The sequence below is a fragment of the Oncorhynchus masou genome, chromosome 30, assembly GCF_036934945.1.
Source record: "Oncorhynchus masou masou isolate Uvic2021 chromosome 30, UVic_Omas_1.1, whole genome shotgun sequence".
NCBI classification, from domain to species: Eukaryota; Metazoa; Chordata; class Actinopteri; order Salmoniformes; family Salmonidae; genus Oncorhynchus; species Oncorhynchus masou.
Window position 1 is genome coordinate 51,120,143 of NC_088241.1, and position 15,737 is coordinate 51,135,879.

General features: G+C 43.7%; 2 protein-coding genes across 5 annotated transcripts in view; one reads left to right on the forward strand and one right to left on the reverse strand.

Moving 5' to 3' along the window:
• Window positions 1–1,596, reverse strand: part of LOC135522722 (methionine synthase reductase-like) — a 35,031-nt gene extending 33,435 nt beyond the window's left edge. For 2 of the 4 annotated variants that reach the window (XM_064949249.1, XM_064949253.1), the window contains exons 1-3: window positions 1,270–1,363; window positions 831–978; window positions 418–571 (exon numbers count right to left, since the gene is read on the reverse strand). In XM_064949249.1, the coding sequence (XP_064805321.1) occupies window positions 418–571; window positions 831–974 (298 nt within the window). In that variant the 5' untranslated portion in view covers window positions 975–978; window positions 1,270–1,363. The other 2 variants (XM_064949251.1, XM_064949250.1) reach the window with 2 other exon arrangements.
• Window positions 1,597–2,464: 868 nt separating this feature from the next.
• LOC135522723 (T-complex protein 1 subunit epsilon) lies at window positions 2,465–7,508 on the forward strand. The gene is made up of 11 exons (XM_064949254.1): window positions 2,465–2,702; window positions 3,359–3,419; window positions 3,791–3,955; window positions 4,298–4,496; window positions 4,770–4,962; window positions 5,416–5,565; window positions 5,813–5,932; window positions 6,055–6,240; window positions 6,429–6,566; window positions 6,711–6,891; window positions 7,067–7,508. The coding sequence occupies exons 1-11, from the start codon at window positions 2,598–2,600 to the stop codon at window positions 7,192–7,194; spliced, it is 1,626 nt and encodes a 541-aa protein (XP_064805326.1). The 5' UTR covers window positions 2,465–2,597; the 3' UTR covers window positions 7,195–7,508.
• Window positions 7,509–15,737: the final 8,229 nt, after the last annotated feature.

The window sequence follows — 15,737 nt, forward strand, 5'->3', positions numbered from 1 at the left end:
CAAATAAGATAAAGACGAAAGCAGTAGCAATTAATTTCAGCACTAGGCCTTTAGTCTTAGGCACACCCTAATCTGCTGTGGACAGACTATTTAAACATAAATGGTACCGTAGAACTGTCTTTATACTATGGCCGCACCAATTGAGAACGAGCAGGGTTTTTCATCACTGGTTACTTGGACAAATCCCAATTTCACAGGTGTTAGCATCTTTCGAATTTCAAAAGGGGAGGGGACATTTGACATTTAACTTGCAAAGAAAGAGGGTGGAGCTCCTCGTTCCAGTTCTGCTCCACATTCTAGTATCTCTTGATCTATTTTCTCAACATGTATGGACCTGGAACTTAATCGAGCACCTGACCAATTACGCAAGAATGTAGTTCTGGGTTAACCAAGATTAGGCACACACTCCTTCCTTACCTATAAGAGCATAGCAGAGGTGTGAATAGTGGTCGCTGGGCAGGGTCTTTTTTTTAATGTTCTTCACAAACTTCAGGGCCGTGTCTGGTGGGTCCCCATCCCCAGTGGTAGACACAACAAACACCACAGGTGCACTCTCCTTCTCCAAGTTAAACTGAGGGGAGACAGGATCAGTATTCATACCAGAGCCGAAAAGACCAGTGGTAACAACAACTCTGCCACAAATGCGATGATACAGACTTAGTTTTGTTCCTAAGCAGCTTGATAGTAGTTTACCAGTGTTGTAATCATCAGCGTTGTAATCATCAGTGTTGTAATCATCAGTGTTGTAATCATCCGTTTTGTAATCATCAGTGTTGTGCCAGCATTGGAATACAAGCCAGGGCAGGTTAACACTATTTTGTCAACTTTACCTTCCCTCCTTCACTCAAGCAGTAGATGTCAGCAACCAGTCCCCTCTCCTCAGACTCGTCAGCTATCCCCTCGGCTATGGACTGTGCCTGGCCTTTCTGAGACCCGTACAGAACCAGGAACCGGGGCTTCACCTCACAAGGCATTCTGCTGGACAAGTGGGAATTAAATAAGTCAGTCAGTGTAACTTCACGTTGCAGCAAGTTGTTACAGTGAGTGTATCATATATATAATAACTGTTGTGGCAACATTGTCACCGCTGTCAACAACAAAACATTCTGCAGACATCGACATGCTGGATTGAAAACTGAGAAACATCATCCATGACACTGATTCTTCCATCTCAACAGACTACACACCAACCAAATAAAACTGTGAATTCAGAAAATATCTAAATCCTCAAAAGGTCCACGACTGTCTGCGTGTCATTATCGTACATACACAATCGGAAAATTGAAAAGTTAGTTGCAGATCCCCGTGGAACTCCTTTTCTAACATTGTAGAAAATACATAACTGAACACGTTCAACGCCTTACAAAACTTACCCGGAAGTTACGTCACGTTTGACGCACGGCACGTTGTCGCCCCAGCAAGGAACAACCTGTATGTGTGAGTGTACAGAACTATGTGTATGTACTTGAATTTGTGCCCATGTATTTATCAAACTTATAACATAACACGAACTTATTCTCTCTGATGTGAGAATGCTTTTGGAGAACAGCTCTCTGTAACTCCATGAGATTCGCGTATCATCCAACTGGTCTGCTAGTAAAACTCCCGAGTGCTAGTCTTCCAGCACGAGACAGGGGCCAGAAACTAAACTCCGTAACGGAGCCAGAGAGGAAGAGAGGAGGCCCAACTCTGCAGAAAATCTGTCGCCCTCCAGCAGGTGGCGTTTTTTCGTTGTTTCGTCCGCAATTAGTTTTTGTGAGGTGTTGATCTTACAAAAATGAATGGCTTATTTGTTATTTGAGGTTTATTTGATCAAATATAAGTTTCGTAATGGTTAAGTTGTTACGTGTGTACTGATATAAGTAGGACACGTGACATCCCGGCAACTTCGGTCTTTGCCATTCTACTTTGTAGACAATTGTTAGGGCGGGGAGACATGTCTTGCCAGTATATCCATAACATTTGGTGGAGCTGACACAAGTCAAATGTTTAACACTTTTCTGGACGATTTGGGCTGGATGGCCAATGCAATGAGCCAAACAATACCAGTGATAATGAAAAAGTAGCTGCCTGTGAGTTCACTCAAGTGAACGTATTCATCCCAACGCACATTATCAAGCTAATACATTGAAGTTTTAAACTCTCTTTAGCTGAGTATTTTTATCACCCCTGGTTTCTTAATTTCAGCACCAAAAGATGTATCTAAAGCGCGAGAAAACAAGACAAGAGTAAAAAGAGTGAGATCGCGAGACTAGAAGAACTGATTTGGCAACAACGTGATGAGAGGAATTTTGGTGATTTCGAAAACATTTCATGAATTCAAGCCTTTTATGCACAACATCTGTCTCAAAATGTAATTGTAGAAAAGGCAAACGAAATGTATCTTAACAATATAGTTTTTAAAAAATCGAATAATTGAATGATGTATCAACTTCCCCCTTTTCCTACTTGGTCTCGCCCTCCCCGCCCCGAGATCCTTCTAGAAGTCGCCAGCAGACCAGTGTGACCAGGTGCCTACCAACACTCCACTTTTTCACCGGTGAAAGTCTGAATTTAATCCGTGGACACTTCTAAAGTGTCGCCGTCTTTCGGGCAATATGTCCGCTATGGGGCAACTCGCATTCGATGAGTATGGACGGCCGTTCATCATCATCAAGGATCAGGATAAGAAGACTCGCTTATCGGGCCTTGACGCACTGAAGGTACAATGGATTTAGCAAGTCAGCTAGCATGCCACTTCATTCATGCGTCAAGATCTTGTCAAGGCAAATGCAGAACACTTCAAATGCACAACAACTTCAGACCCACTTGTTTAGCTAGACAGTTGGCTAGCTAGCTGCATTATAACATTACGGGCCAATGCATACGTTTAGTTCATGTTGTAAAAGTTTGCTTGCTAGCTAGAAAGTTTTAACGTTATTTATATGGCTAGCTAGCAACTGCAGGCTAGTCTGCCCATGTGCTTATTTTCTGAGGACGCCACAGTGAGGCGCGGCTGGTTGTCAAATTAACAATGGAATTCGCTAGATAACATACCACCAACAGTTCTGTGTTTATCACTTATGATGAATAAAGTCCTTTTTTTCTTTTTTTACACATTCAGTCATGACGTAGCTAGGTAACGTTGGTAAAGTAGTTTAGCGACACAGTTCGTTGGATAGCCTAACTCAGCTGACAATATTTGGCAGTTGCTTCTTGGCAATTAACGAGGAATCTTGATCGTCAATTTAATTTTCACGGACATGGCCATCTAGCCAGTGGGTCCCATAGATATGTTGATTTTATTTGGTTATAGTTTGACTCCTGCAGAATCCCAGCCTCAGTGAAAAATTCACGAATGTCCTTTTGTGTTGTGCAGTCTCACATCATGGCAGCGAAGGCAGTTGCCTCGACGCTGAGGACCTCTCTAGGACCAAACGGTAAGCCCGAACAAACACAGCCACACTGAAGCTTATTTATTAGATTTCATTTAAGCAAGTCAGTTAACATCCTTATTTACAATGATGGCCAAACCCTAACGACACTGGGCCAATTGTCCGCTGCCCTATGGGACTCCCAATCACGGCCGGTTGTGATACAGCCTGGAATCGAACCAGGGTCTGTCGTGATGCCTCTAGCACTGAGATGCAGTGACTTAGACTGCTGTGCCACTCGGGAGCAACATTTGTAAACAGAGCAATAAAGGAACTTCTAGTATTGGTGTGTGCCCAGTCCCTCATTACTCAACACAGTAATGGCTACACATTCATCGTGTAGTACATTTGATTTCCCCCCCTTCCTCTTCCTACAGGTCTGGACAAGATGATGGTTGACCGGGATGGAGAGGTGACCGTCACCAATGACGGAGCTACCATCCTCAGCATGATGGATGTGGACCACCAGATCGCCAAGCTCATGGTGGAGCTCTCCAAGTCTCAGGACGATGAGATCGGAGACGGGACCACCGGAGTCGTTGGTACGGGACCCTACAGATTTGAGTCTGTGATTGGTCTGACTCATTAGCTTACTAAATAAAAATGTCATTTCTTGCATCGCTATCCTATTATGAAAATTGGATTGTACTCTTCTCCTGGTTCCTTTTTTTGGCACTAATCTGGACATTGGATTAATGTTGCATTGACAGGGGATACCGCAGCATGGCTTTCTCACTTCTCCCAACTAGGAACTTAATCTTACATGGGGCTTGTGAGACAGCTGATCATTTCTAAAAGCCATGCTCAATTCTTTCTATGATAAGATTGTGTTCATCAATGCAGAATCATATTGGTACACTCATCCTAACTAATCTCCCCTCCAGTGCTGGCTGGTGCTCTCCTGGAGGAGGCAGAACAGCTGCTGGACAGGGGCATCCACCCCATCCGTATCTCTGACGGTTATGACCAGGCCGCCAAGATCGCCATCGCGCAGTTGGACAAGATCAGCGAGACCTACCCATACGACCCCAGCAACACGGAGCCACTCATTCAGACCGCCATGACCACACTGGGATCCAAAGTGTGAGTCTCACTGGCAGTTAGTGTTTTTTGTGGTCGTCATGGCAACTTTCAAGAATTTCATTAATGGTCCAGCTAGCAGTTGCCTTTTTATTGTTTGCACGTCTACTTGTATTTTTTATTTTAATGGAACCATGCAGTCTTTGCACAAAGATGAATGATACACAAATTGATTTGGCCCGTATGGAAAGTAGGATTAAGTTATTATTTGTGAACCTGGTCATTGGTTTCATAAGGTCTCATACAGATTTCTCTCCCGCATCTTCCCTTTCTCAGGATCAACCGCTGCCACAGACAGATGGCGGAGATTGCAGTGAACGCCGTCCTGACTGTGGCGGACATGAACCGTAAGGACGTGGACTTTGAGCTGATCAAGATGGAGGGCAAGGTGGGGGGCAAGCTGGAGGATACCCAGCTCATCAAGGGAGTCATCATAGACAAGGAGTTCAGCCACCCTCAGATGCCCAAGGTACACACCACACACAGCTCAGGATAGTTTAATGTAATAGCGTTGACGTTTAGGCTAGCATGACCTTCATCAGAAGGTAGTGGTACCTTATCCAAGTTCCAAACCCAGTCATACAGTTGATACAAACAAGGGTCATGTTAGCACACCTCAGATCCAACCCAGTGTAAACTAGGACTGACTGGATCAGTAACTCTTCCCCTCCCTTACTCCAGTCACTCTGTCCCCAGTGGAGTGGTCTGACATTGACTGGATACAGCACCACAGCTGTCTCGCCTCTCATTTAAGACATTCACCTTAAATTAGGCTTGTGAGAGAGCTGACGATTTCTGTAGATTTAAGGGGTATTATTTTTTTGTCCATCTAAGTCTGAAGCACTTTTTAAAAATTGTTTTTATTGTATTTAGCCAGATACATTATCTTGTACAGTAATTACCTGTACTCTTTTCCCCTCAGCTCCTGAAAGACACAAAGATGGCCATCCTGACCTGCCCGTTTGAGCCCCCTAAGCCCAAGACCAAGCACAAGCTGGACGTGACCTGTGTGGAGGAATACAAGGCCCTGCAGAAGTATGAGAAGGACAAGTTCCTGGAGATGATCAAACAGGTCAGTCACAGAAACTTTAGGACTTCATATCTCTATAGCACAGCTGCATACGGTTAATTCCAGCCATTCAGTCTGGACAACTTAAATATGTGTATATGAAGTTCCCCTCATCTCCTTGAACCTAATTGAATATGATCTAAACTAAAAGACAATTTTTTTTATTTATTTAAACCAGATAGTAGAGTTTGGTGAAATAACATGAATGGGTCAAATGTAATATTTTAACTATTTACTTTTTTTTAAACAGATCAAGGATACCGGTGCTAACCTGGCCATCTGCCAGTGGGGCTTTGATGACGAGGCCAACCACCTGCTGCTGCAGAATGAACTGCCTGCCATCCGCTGGGTCGGAGGGCCTGAGATCGAGGTGATACGCGCACCGTCACACACAAACTACATACATCTTGCCATCTACCTACAAAAAGTTATCGGGGGGGGTTCGCTAAAGTATTTCTGCATCGCTAACCTCCCTGTTTTCTCCTCCCTCAGCTGATTGCCATAGCGACAGGGGGCCGCATCGTGCCTCGGTTCTCTGAGCTGACCGCTGAGAAGCTGGGCTCAGCTGGCGTCGTTAAGGAGATATGCTTTGGCACAACCAAGGACCGCATGCTGGTCATCGAGGAGTGCAAGAACTCCAGGGCAGTCACCATCTTCATCCGTGGAGGAAACAAGATGGTGGGTGTACTGGTAGTCTGCTAATGTTGACTGTTAAGAGATTATGCTGAGGCAACTGATAATCAGTTAATGTAGACAGCTGTGATTTCTCATCAGCTGTATCTTTAGGTCACGGATGGACACTTCCTGTACCTAAGTGTACAGGCTTTCATTGCAGCCCAGAACTAACTGTTTAATTTCCGTGTCAGATCATCGAGGAGGCTAAGCGTGCCCTGCATGATGCACTGTGTGTCATCCGTAACCTGGTCAGAGACAACCGTGTTGTGTACGGGGGCGGAGCCTCTGAGATTTCCTGTGCCCTCGCTGTCAACCAGGCTGCTGACAAGGTAGTGTGTACACACACACACACAGTCTCAGGTGAAAGATTTTGTATTTGACTTGCTTCAAGAGTGTGCCCCGGAGTAACAGTAATAGCCTGATGATGATTCTGAAACAAAGCAATGTGCTCATACCGCCATCTCTCTCTGCAGTGCCCGTCCCTGGAGCAGTATGCCATGCGTGCATTTGCTGATGCCCTGGAGGTGATCCCTATGGCCCTGGCAGAGAACAGCGGGCTTAACTCCATCCAGACCATGACAGAGGTCCGCGCCAGGCAGGTCACCGAGAACAACCCCGCCCTGGGCATCGACTGTCTGCACCTCAACACCAATGGTAAGGACAGACTCACAACTTGTCAACTGTACATTTGTGTTTATACCCAACATTCACAATGTTAAATGTTTTCATTCACCTGTCTAGGGGCTACATGTAAACACTTAATATGAAGCGTTATATCTTTAATATAGCTGTAATTGTTATTGATGTGGATTATTTTTCTCTGTCCTAGACATGAAGCAGCAACATGTAATTGAGACTCTGCATGGGAAAAAGCAGCAGATCTCTCTGGCCACCCAGGTGGTTAAGATGATCTTGAAGATCGATGACATCAGAAGCCCGGGAGAGTCTGAAGATTAAGGACCCCCACCTAGCCACCTACCCCCACTGAGCGCGTGCCAGTCTCAGCCCAGTTTTCTAGGACTCAGCAGACTTCTAATCTAGAATATTCTAGAATGAGGTGTTCTAGAATTACTGCTTTAGAATGTTCTAGAACTCTACTCTGCAAAGTTCTAGAAGTTGTCTGTGTTCTAGAATGTTAAGTGTCCTAGGCCTTTAGGCACTTGTCCAGCACAGTGTCCAACCCTGCGTACTGTTATTTATCATTTGATCCTGAAACCGCCCCCCCTCCCCCCTTCAAGCTGAAGTCATCAATAAAATGTTGGTCTGTGAAATGTTTCTTCTCTGTGGGTTTTCACCCAATATGGTACAAATATGCTTGTGCAATACTGTTCATTGATTCATTTGAGTACACTTGTCACTATTGCTTTGTAGGTAATACTTATCTGCACTGTCAAACATTTAATTCATATGAGATGGTAGGCACATTGAAGCTTTGCTCTTAAAGACATGCTCTGTACATTTTTTACACATTTTTGGCTGTGTCAGTGTAATTCATACATGCATAATAAGTCATTACTGTCTTACTTCAATTAGCTGTAATCCCTAGTTTAAAAGCAATTTTCCTTAAAGCTGTGTCATGTTCCCTACAATTTCACCACAGGTGGACCAGCCCACTAGCAAATTAAGTTGAGACAATGATCTTCAGCCCCTCCCATTTAAGTGACATCTAGCAAGAGGCCTGCCCAGCATTATCCAATGAGGTTGCAGGGCCGGCCCAACAGCTCAGTGGGCACAGCAGTGATTGAGTGATTTTTGGGACCATAGTTGGCTCGCCAGAACTACTGGCAAAAAAAATTTACAATTACCAGAGAATCTAACTACAATTTTTGACAGGCACAATTCACCTATTTACTGCAAAGCCAGTGCTTTGTTTCACAGTAAACAAATTAAGAAAAAACCATCGATGCCATAATGGGTATTCAGTTACTTGGTCTAGTTTTGAAATGTTTGATGGCATCAGGATACAGTACTATCAACAGTAAAAGTCAATGGTGAGAGGGAAAATACTTAAATGCTTTTATTCATGGTTATGAGAACAATTGATCTTGGATGGGTTGGAGGCCACAAACATTCTGAACTCACCATGAGGGTTACCTTGGGTGCTTGACACATGCAGTCAGAGCCCCTAATCTTTTGGGGGTCCTAAGCAACATTCTGATGGGGGATCCCCCCCACCTTACGACCTAAACATTTTGTCAGCCCCCTCTTGACAGTGGAGAGAAGTTTTAGAGTAAATTTCCTGCAATTCTAAACATTTTGCCATTAGGCATAGAGAAAATGTTGCAGTTTTAAAGCTAATCTCTCCTAAACACAAAAGGGGAGCAGCCAGTTGCCCCACCCCTGGTCTAGGAAGCTCTAACCTCCTGACTCTTAAGTTGAGCTCAATATAACATCTCTCTCACACAGGGAAGAGCAGGAAGCCACTGAAGGTGTTGCGCAACCAAGAAGAACCAGCCAGCACATGCTCTTTGGGGAGACACATGTAGACCACATCCCCCTCTTCCAGCTCTAGAGACAATGCATTAGACATACAGTTGAAGTCAGAATTGTACATACACTTAGGTTGGAGTCATTAAAACTTGTTTTTCAACCACTCCACTAATCTCTTTTCAGCAAGTCAGCCATATCAGCTATGTTTTTTAAAAGGCAGTAAACGAGGCTGAATGAACTGTTTCACTGCCAGACAAGGCTCCGCTGATAGCCAGGTGTAGCGGTGGTAAGGATTCACTCCATTGTGATGAAAAGAAAGCTCTGCTGTTGGGACAGCTTTATGTTGGCCCTAACAGTTTGTGGGCACTGTTTGTCACCATTATAGTACAATTAATGTATTGTTTTAGTGTTGTGTTTTGTAGTAGCTTTGCTGGCATGCATAATGTTTGCTATTGTTGAGTTTGCCCCACCAAGATTTACATGCTAAAATCACAACTGACTTGTGACCCAGGAGTAGGATTCAGAAGTCATTGTTCTTGTTTTCTGTGTGTATACCTATACTTATTCTTTACAATCTGATGGCACTGTAATGGTACAACTAATACTTTTTGAAGAAGTAGTAGTATGCACTACTATACCAGTAACTGAGTTGTAGGCTGTGCCGATGTTGGTGATGACTTTACTGTAGATGAGTGGGATTTCAGTACTGAAGAAGGGTCCCAACAGTCCATCACCTAAATCAACAGAGAAGGCCAGCTTTGGTCTGTCTGTAAACACGGGAGAGTGAAAAAAAGACATTTACATTATAATGTACTTATGTGTAATCAAAGTAAAATAAGATCATGCTTTTATCTGGCTGTCTATTATGCATTTTATCCAAATCCTAAAGCAAACTATAACTTTAAAATCCAAATGTGGATGAATAAACCTGAGGAAAGGTTTGTCTGCATCTGTTACCTGCATTCTGTCTCTTAACTCTTGAAACTCCCCATCCCGGATCCGGGATCATGACTAAAGCCTCAGGCTCATTAGCATAACGCAACGTTAACGATTTCTGAAAATCGCAAATAAAATGAAAATGATGCGCCTGCTCTCAAGCTTAGCCTTTTCTTAACAACACTGTCATCTCAGATTTTCAAAATATGCTTTTGAACCATAGCAATTGACTAATTTGTGTAAGAGTATGCTAAGCTAGCTTAGCATTTTGAGTAGCATTTAGCACGCAACATTTTCACAAAAACCACTGGCTGTCTTTTATGCATTTTATCCAAATCCTAAAGCAAACTATAACTTTAAAATCCAAATGTGGATGAATAAACCTGAGGAAAGGTTTGTCTGCATCTGTTACCTGCATTCTGTCTCTTAAGCTCTTCCACCTCCCTCTCACTGGTACTCTGGCTTCCAAGGCTGTTGTTTAACAGAAAACATATGCAAAAGCGAACTTGAATTTAGTTATCCTGACCATTTTTAAGGTAATGGTTTCATTATGTCAAAGTCCTCCTAGTACTTGTGTTTTCACTCTCACTGGCTCTCACTGGCTCTCACTGGCTGTCACTGGCTGTCACTGGCTGTCACTGGCTGTCACTGGCTGTCACTGGCTGTCACTGGCCACCAGGGCTGACATAACATGAAATAAAATATGAATACTGAACAAAGTTAAACCATAATATCAAACATTACTCAAATACAGTAAATGTATCATTTCTAACTCCTCCACCTTGTTCTTCTGGAGCTACAGTTCAGTCTTGGCGACACTCTGCTCCTCTCTAAGAGCCATCGCCTTGTTTTCAGTGGCTGTCACTCTGGCCCACACATGAAATTGTCATTTTGACAATCAGTTCTCAAAAATGATTAATCTTTCACTGATATGACCTCATCATGCCCTTTACATCAGCTAATTGCCTGCATTCTCCCCCTCACTGTCCCTCAGTCTGGCCTCCATGTTCCTCAGCTCCACTCATTTTGAGCGGCAAGGCTGGTAGACTGTGTTTAACCCTGTTAAGTGATGTCTTTCTCTCTGACCCCTCCACTCTCTCCCTGACTCCATGCCCAAGACAGACAGAACAGCAACACCAGCAGAGAACAGCAACCCTAATTCTTCAGAAACCTCTTCAGAAATGATGTAGTCTACGACGCTCTGTCCCCTTGGTTATATACACTCACAACGTGGTGAGCCGCTGCATGACAATTTGTCATGTTTCTGACTCGCTGATCGGACAGAAAACTTTGCCAAAGATGATGTCATAGCAGGTCTCTTGTATCTGATGTTCTTTAAGACTGTGGGAGAAATGAACTTGTGCTTTGTCCCAAAGTAACCCCCTATGTGTACACAATGCACCTCTAGTCTACACCTATGTCTGGAGAGAATACTCAGAGCCAGAATGAATACAGAACAAGATTACCATCTAGTGGTTCGGGTTTGGAACTGCGGGTCCTGAGCACAATGACATAAGGCATGATGGAGCCTCTAATTGATGATGTTGATCAGTGCCTCAATAATAACCAACACTGCACTATGTACAAAACAATGTTTCACTGTCCCAGGTCACCTCATCTATCCACTACTATGTTTCACAGTATAGAATAGTAAGAAGTCATAGGTACAAGGAGACATAAAGCCTTTATCTGTTAATTCATGCTAATGAGAAGAACAGTTATGTGTGGTAATTAGAAGCCCTCATCTAACTTCACTTGAGATAGAAACATTTCCCCCTCACACAGGAGAGAGCAGGAAACCACTGAAGGTGTTGAAGTTATTACTATTATCATAGAGCCTCCTGTCTGAGGGTAGACCTCATCCCCCTCCTACAGCTCTAGAGAGAATGCATTTTAAATATGCACATTCTAGCCATGTGAATCGATATTGATATTCTCATTAAACACAACTCTGAGGTCATTGTGATATAGCTTTACACCCATATTATGTCCAAGATACTCTATAGTAGTGAATGTGAGGTAGTAGTCTCCTCTCACTGGTGCTGTGAAGATACCTGCATCAGAGGAGAAGCAGGGGGGCAGCACTGCCCACTTTTCTATGTTACAGTAAACTGTTCAGTGTGTGTTGATTGGTGTTGCCTGGTGATGTGAAGATGATATTTAATATTTAATTGCCTTTGGGTTGTAGGCCCTGTCAGTGTTGGTGATGACTCTACTGTAGACCGGTGTGGTGTCAGTATTGAAAGGTCCTACAGTTTCTGAATCAGTCAAACCTGCAGAGAAGGCCACATTTGGCCTGTCTGTGAACACAGGGCAGTCAGCTGGCTGATTAATCAACGTATTTCTTTTTGAAGAGAAGATAGGCTACTGCACATAGAAAATATATGCAGGCCTCTTAAAACAAATTTGTTTTTGTGGAAACAAACATGGAGACAAAATTACTGTGATGTCATTCTCTCTGACCCCTCCACTCTCTCCCTGAGCCCATGCCCCAGACAGACAGACCAGCAACACCAGCAGAGCGACAGCACCACTTATTCTGAAATGGCACCTCTTCAGAAATTACATAGTCTATGAGGCTCTGTCCCCTTATTTATATACACAGACTGTACAAAACATTAGAAACACGTTCCTAATACTGAGGTGTACCCCCTTTTGCTCTCAATTCGTCAGGGCATGGACTCTACAAGGTGTCAAAAGCATTTCACAAGGATGCTGGCCCATGTGGACTCCAATGCTTCTCACAGTTGTGTCAAGTTGGCTGGATGTCATTTGGGTGGTTTTACATTCTTGATACACACAGGAAACTGTTGAGTGTGAAAAACCCAGCCACACTCAAACCGGTGTGCCTGGCACCTACTACCATACCACGTTCAAAGACACTCAAACCGGTGAGTCTGGCACCTACTGCCATACCCTGTTCAAAGACACTCAAACCGGTGTGCCTGGCACCTACTGCCTGGCACCTACTGCCATACGCCATTCAAAGACACTCAAACCGGTGTGCCTGGCACCTACTCAAAGACATACGCCTGGCACCTACTCAAAGACACTCAAACCAGTGTGCCTGGCACCTACTACCATACCCCAAAGTTCAAAGACACTACTAAACCGTTCAAAGTGTGCCTGGCACCTACTACCATACCCCATTCAAAGACACTCAAACCGGTGTGCCTGGCACCTACTACCATACCCCGTTCAAAGACACTCAAACCGGTGTGCCTGGCACCTACTAACATACGCCATTCAAATGCAATTAAATATTTTGTCTTGCCCATTCACCCTCTGAATGGTACACATACACAATTCATATCTAAATTGTCTTAAGAATTGAAATTCCTTCTTTAACCTGTCTCCTCCCCTTCATCTACACTGACTGATGTGGATTTAACAAGTCACATCAATAAGGGATCATAGCTTTCACCTGTATTCACCTGGTCATTATGTCATGGAAAGAGCAGGTGTACCTAATGTTTTGTATACTCAGTGCACACACAATGTACAGTAAGTAGTAAGCTGCTTCATAAGAATTGTGCAAATGTTTCTGAAAAAATTGCCAAAGAAGATGTAATTGCAGGTCTGATGTTCTTTAAGACTGTAAGAGAAGTGAACCTGCTCTTTGGTTGAAGGCCTCTCCCCTCCTGCTCTGGTCTGTGTTGTTGTTTGGTGAAAGTGACAGCCTTCATTGGTTAGTTAGCCAAAGTAAACAAAAGGAAGCAGGAACACATTGAAACATACACCCACTGACATACATGGTAATATAGCAAGGTAATATACCATCTTTTTCCTTTAGAGGGGATATATATGTGCAAATAAATATGGTTATCTGTATGTAAGTGTGTGCAGACCAAATAGTAGAAAGTAAATTATACAAAAAGAGACACAAATCCTTTATAAGGAGGTTATTAAGGGTTACGAGAAGAACAGTTGGGTGTCGAGGAAGCCCTAACCTCCTGACTCTACACCTATTCTCCTGACTCTACACCTAACCTCCTGACTCTACACCTAACCTCCTGACTCTACACCTAACCTCCTGACTCTACACCTAACCTCCTGACTCTACACCTAACCTCCTGACTCTACACCTAACCTCCTGACTCTACACCTAACCTCCTGACTCTACACCTAACCTCCTGACTCTACACCTAACCTCCTGACTCTACACCTAACCTCCTGACTCTACACCTAACCTCCTGACTCTACACCTAACCTCCTGACTCTACACCTAACCTCCTGACTCTACACCTAACCTCCTGACTCTACACCTAACCTCCTGACTCTACACCTAACCTCCTGAGCTAAATACGGCATTCTCCATCACACAGGGAAGAGTAGGAAACCAATGAAGGTGGTGTAATTATTTATGTCACCATAGAACCCACACCCTGAATAGACGACATCCCCCTCCTCCAGCTCTAGAGACAATAAACGGGACAAGAACTCATGTTTTCCATGTCAGGGTGTTCATATTTTACCATAACCCTCTGATAATTGTGGAAAAGAACTGTACCTGTATTATAGCTGCGCCAGTCCACTGTATTTTATCTGTAGTAGTAGACTCCTCTCACTGGTGCTGTGAAAATACATGCATCAGAGGAGAAGCAGGGAGAGATCAACACTGTCATTGCAACTTATTGGGGATGTTGGACCGAATGTCTGTCTATGCAGTGCCTTCGTAAAATATTCAGACCCCTTGACCTTATTTGTTACGTTACAGCCTCATTCTAAAATGGATTAAATACCTTTTATCCCTCATCAATCGACACACAATACCCCATGATGACAAATCCAAAACAGGTTTTTAGACAATTTTGCTAATTTATTAAAAAATTACACAAGCATACATACCCTTTACTCAGTACTTTGTTGAAGCACATTTGGCAGTGATTGCAGCATCGAGTCTCCTTGGGTATGAGGCAACAAGCTTGACACACCTGTATTTTGGGAGTTTCTTCCATTCTTCTCTGCAGATCCTATCAAGCTCTGTCAGGTTGAATGGGGAGCGTTGCTGCACAGATATTTTCATGTCTCTCCAGAGATGTTCGATTGGGTTCAAGTCCGGGCTCTGGCTGGGCCACTCAAGGACATTCATAGACTTGTCCCAAAGCCACTCCTGCGTTGTCTTGGCTGTGTGCTTAGTGTCGTTGTCCTGTTGGAAGGTGAACCTTCACCCCAGTCTGAAGTCCTGAGCACTCTGGAGCAGGTTTTCATCAAGGATATCTCTGTACTTCGCTACGTTCATCTTTGCCTCGATCCTGACTAGTCTCCCAGTCCCTGCCACTAAAAAACATCCGTACAGCATGATGCTGCCACCACCATGCTTCACCGTAGGGATGGTGCCAGGTTTCCTCCAGACATGACGCTTGGCATTCAGGCCAAATAGTTAAATCTTGGTTTCATCAGACCAGAGAATCTTGTTTCTCATGGTCTGAGAGTCCTTTAGGTGCCTTTTGGCAAACTCCACTGAGGAGTGGCTTCCATCTGGCCATTCTACCATAAAGGCCTGATTGGTGGAGTGCTGCAGAGATAGTTGTCCTTCTGCAAGGTTCTCTCATCTCCACAGAGGAATTCTAGAGCTCTGTCATATTGACCATCAGGTTCTTGGTCACCTCTCTGACCAAGGCCCTTAACCCCCGATTCCTCAGTTTGGCCGGGCGGCTAGCTCTAGGAAGAGAGTCTTAGTGGTTCCAAGCTTCTTTTATTTGAGAATGATGGAGACCTTCTTGGGGACTTTCAATGCTGCAGACATGTTTTGGTACCCTTCCCCAGATCTGTGCCTTGACAATCCTGTCTCGGAGCTCTACGGACAATTACTTCAACCTCATGGCTCGGTTTTTGCTCAGATATGCACTGTCAACTGTGGGACCTAATATAGACAGGTGTGTGCCTTTTCAAATCATGTCCAATCAATTTAATTTAACACATGTGGATTCAAATCAAGTTGTAGAAACATCTCAAGGATGATCAATGGAAACAGGATGCACCCGAGCTCAATTTAGAGTCTCACATTAATGGGTCTGAATATTTATGTAAATAAGGTATCCTTTTTTAAATGTTATTATAAAATTTGCAAAAACTTTGAAAACCATGTTTTGCTTGGTCATTATGGGGTATTGTGTGTAGATTTTGAGGAT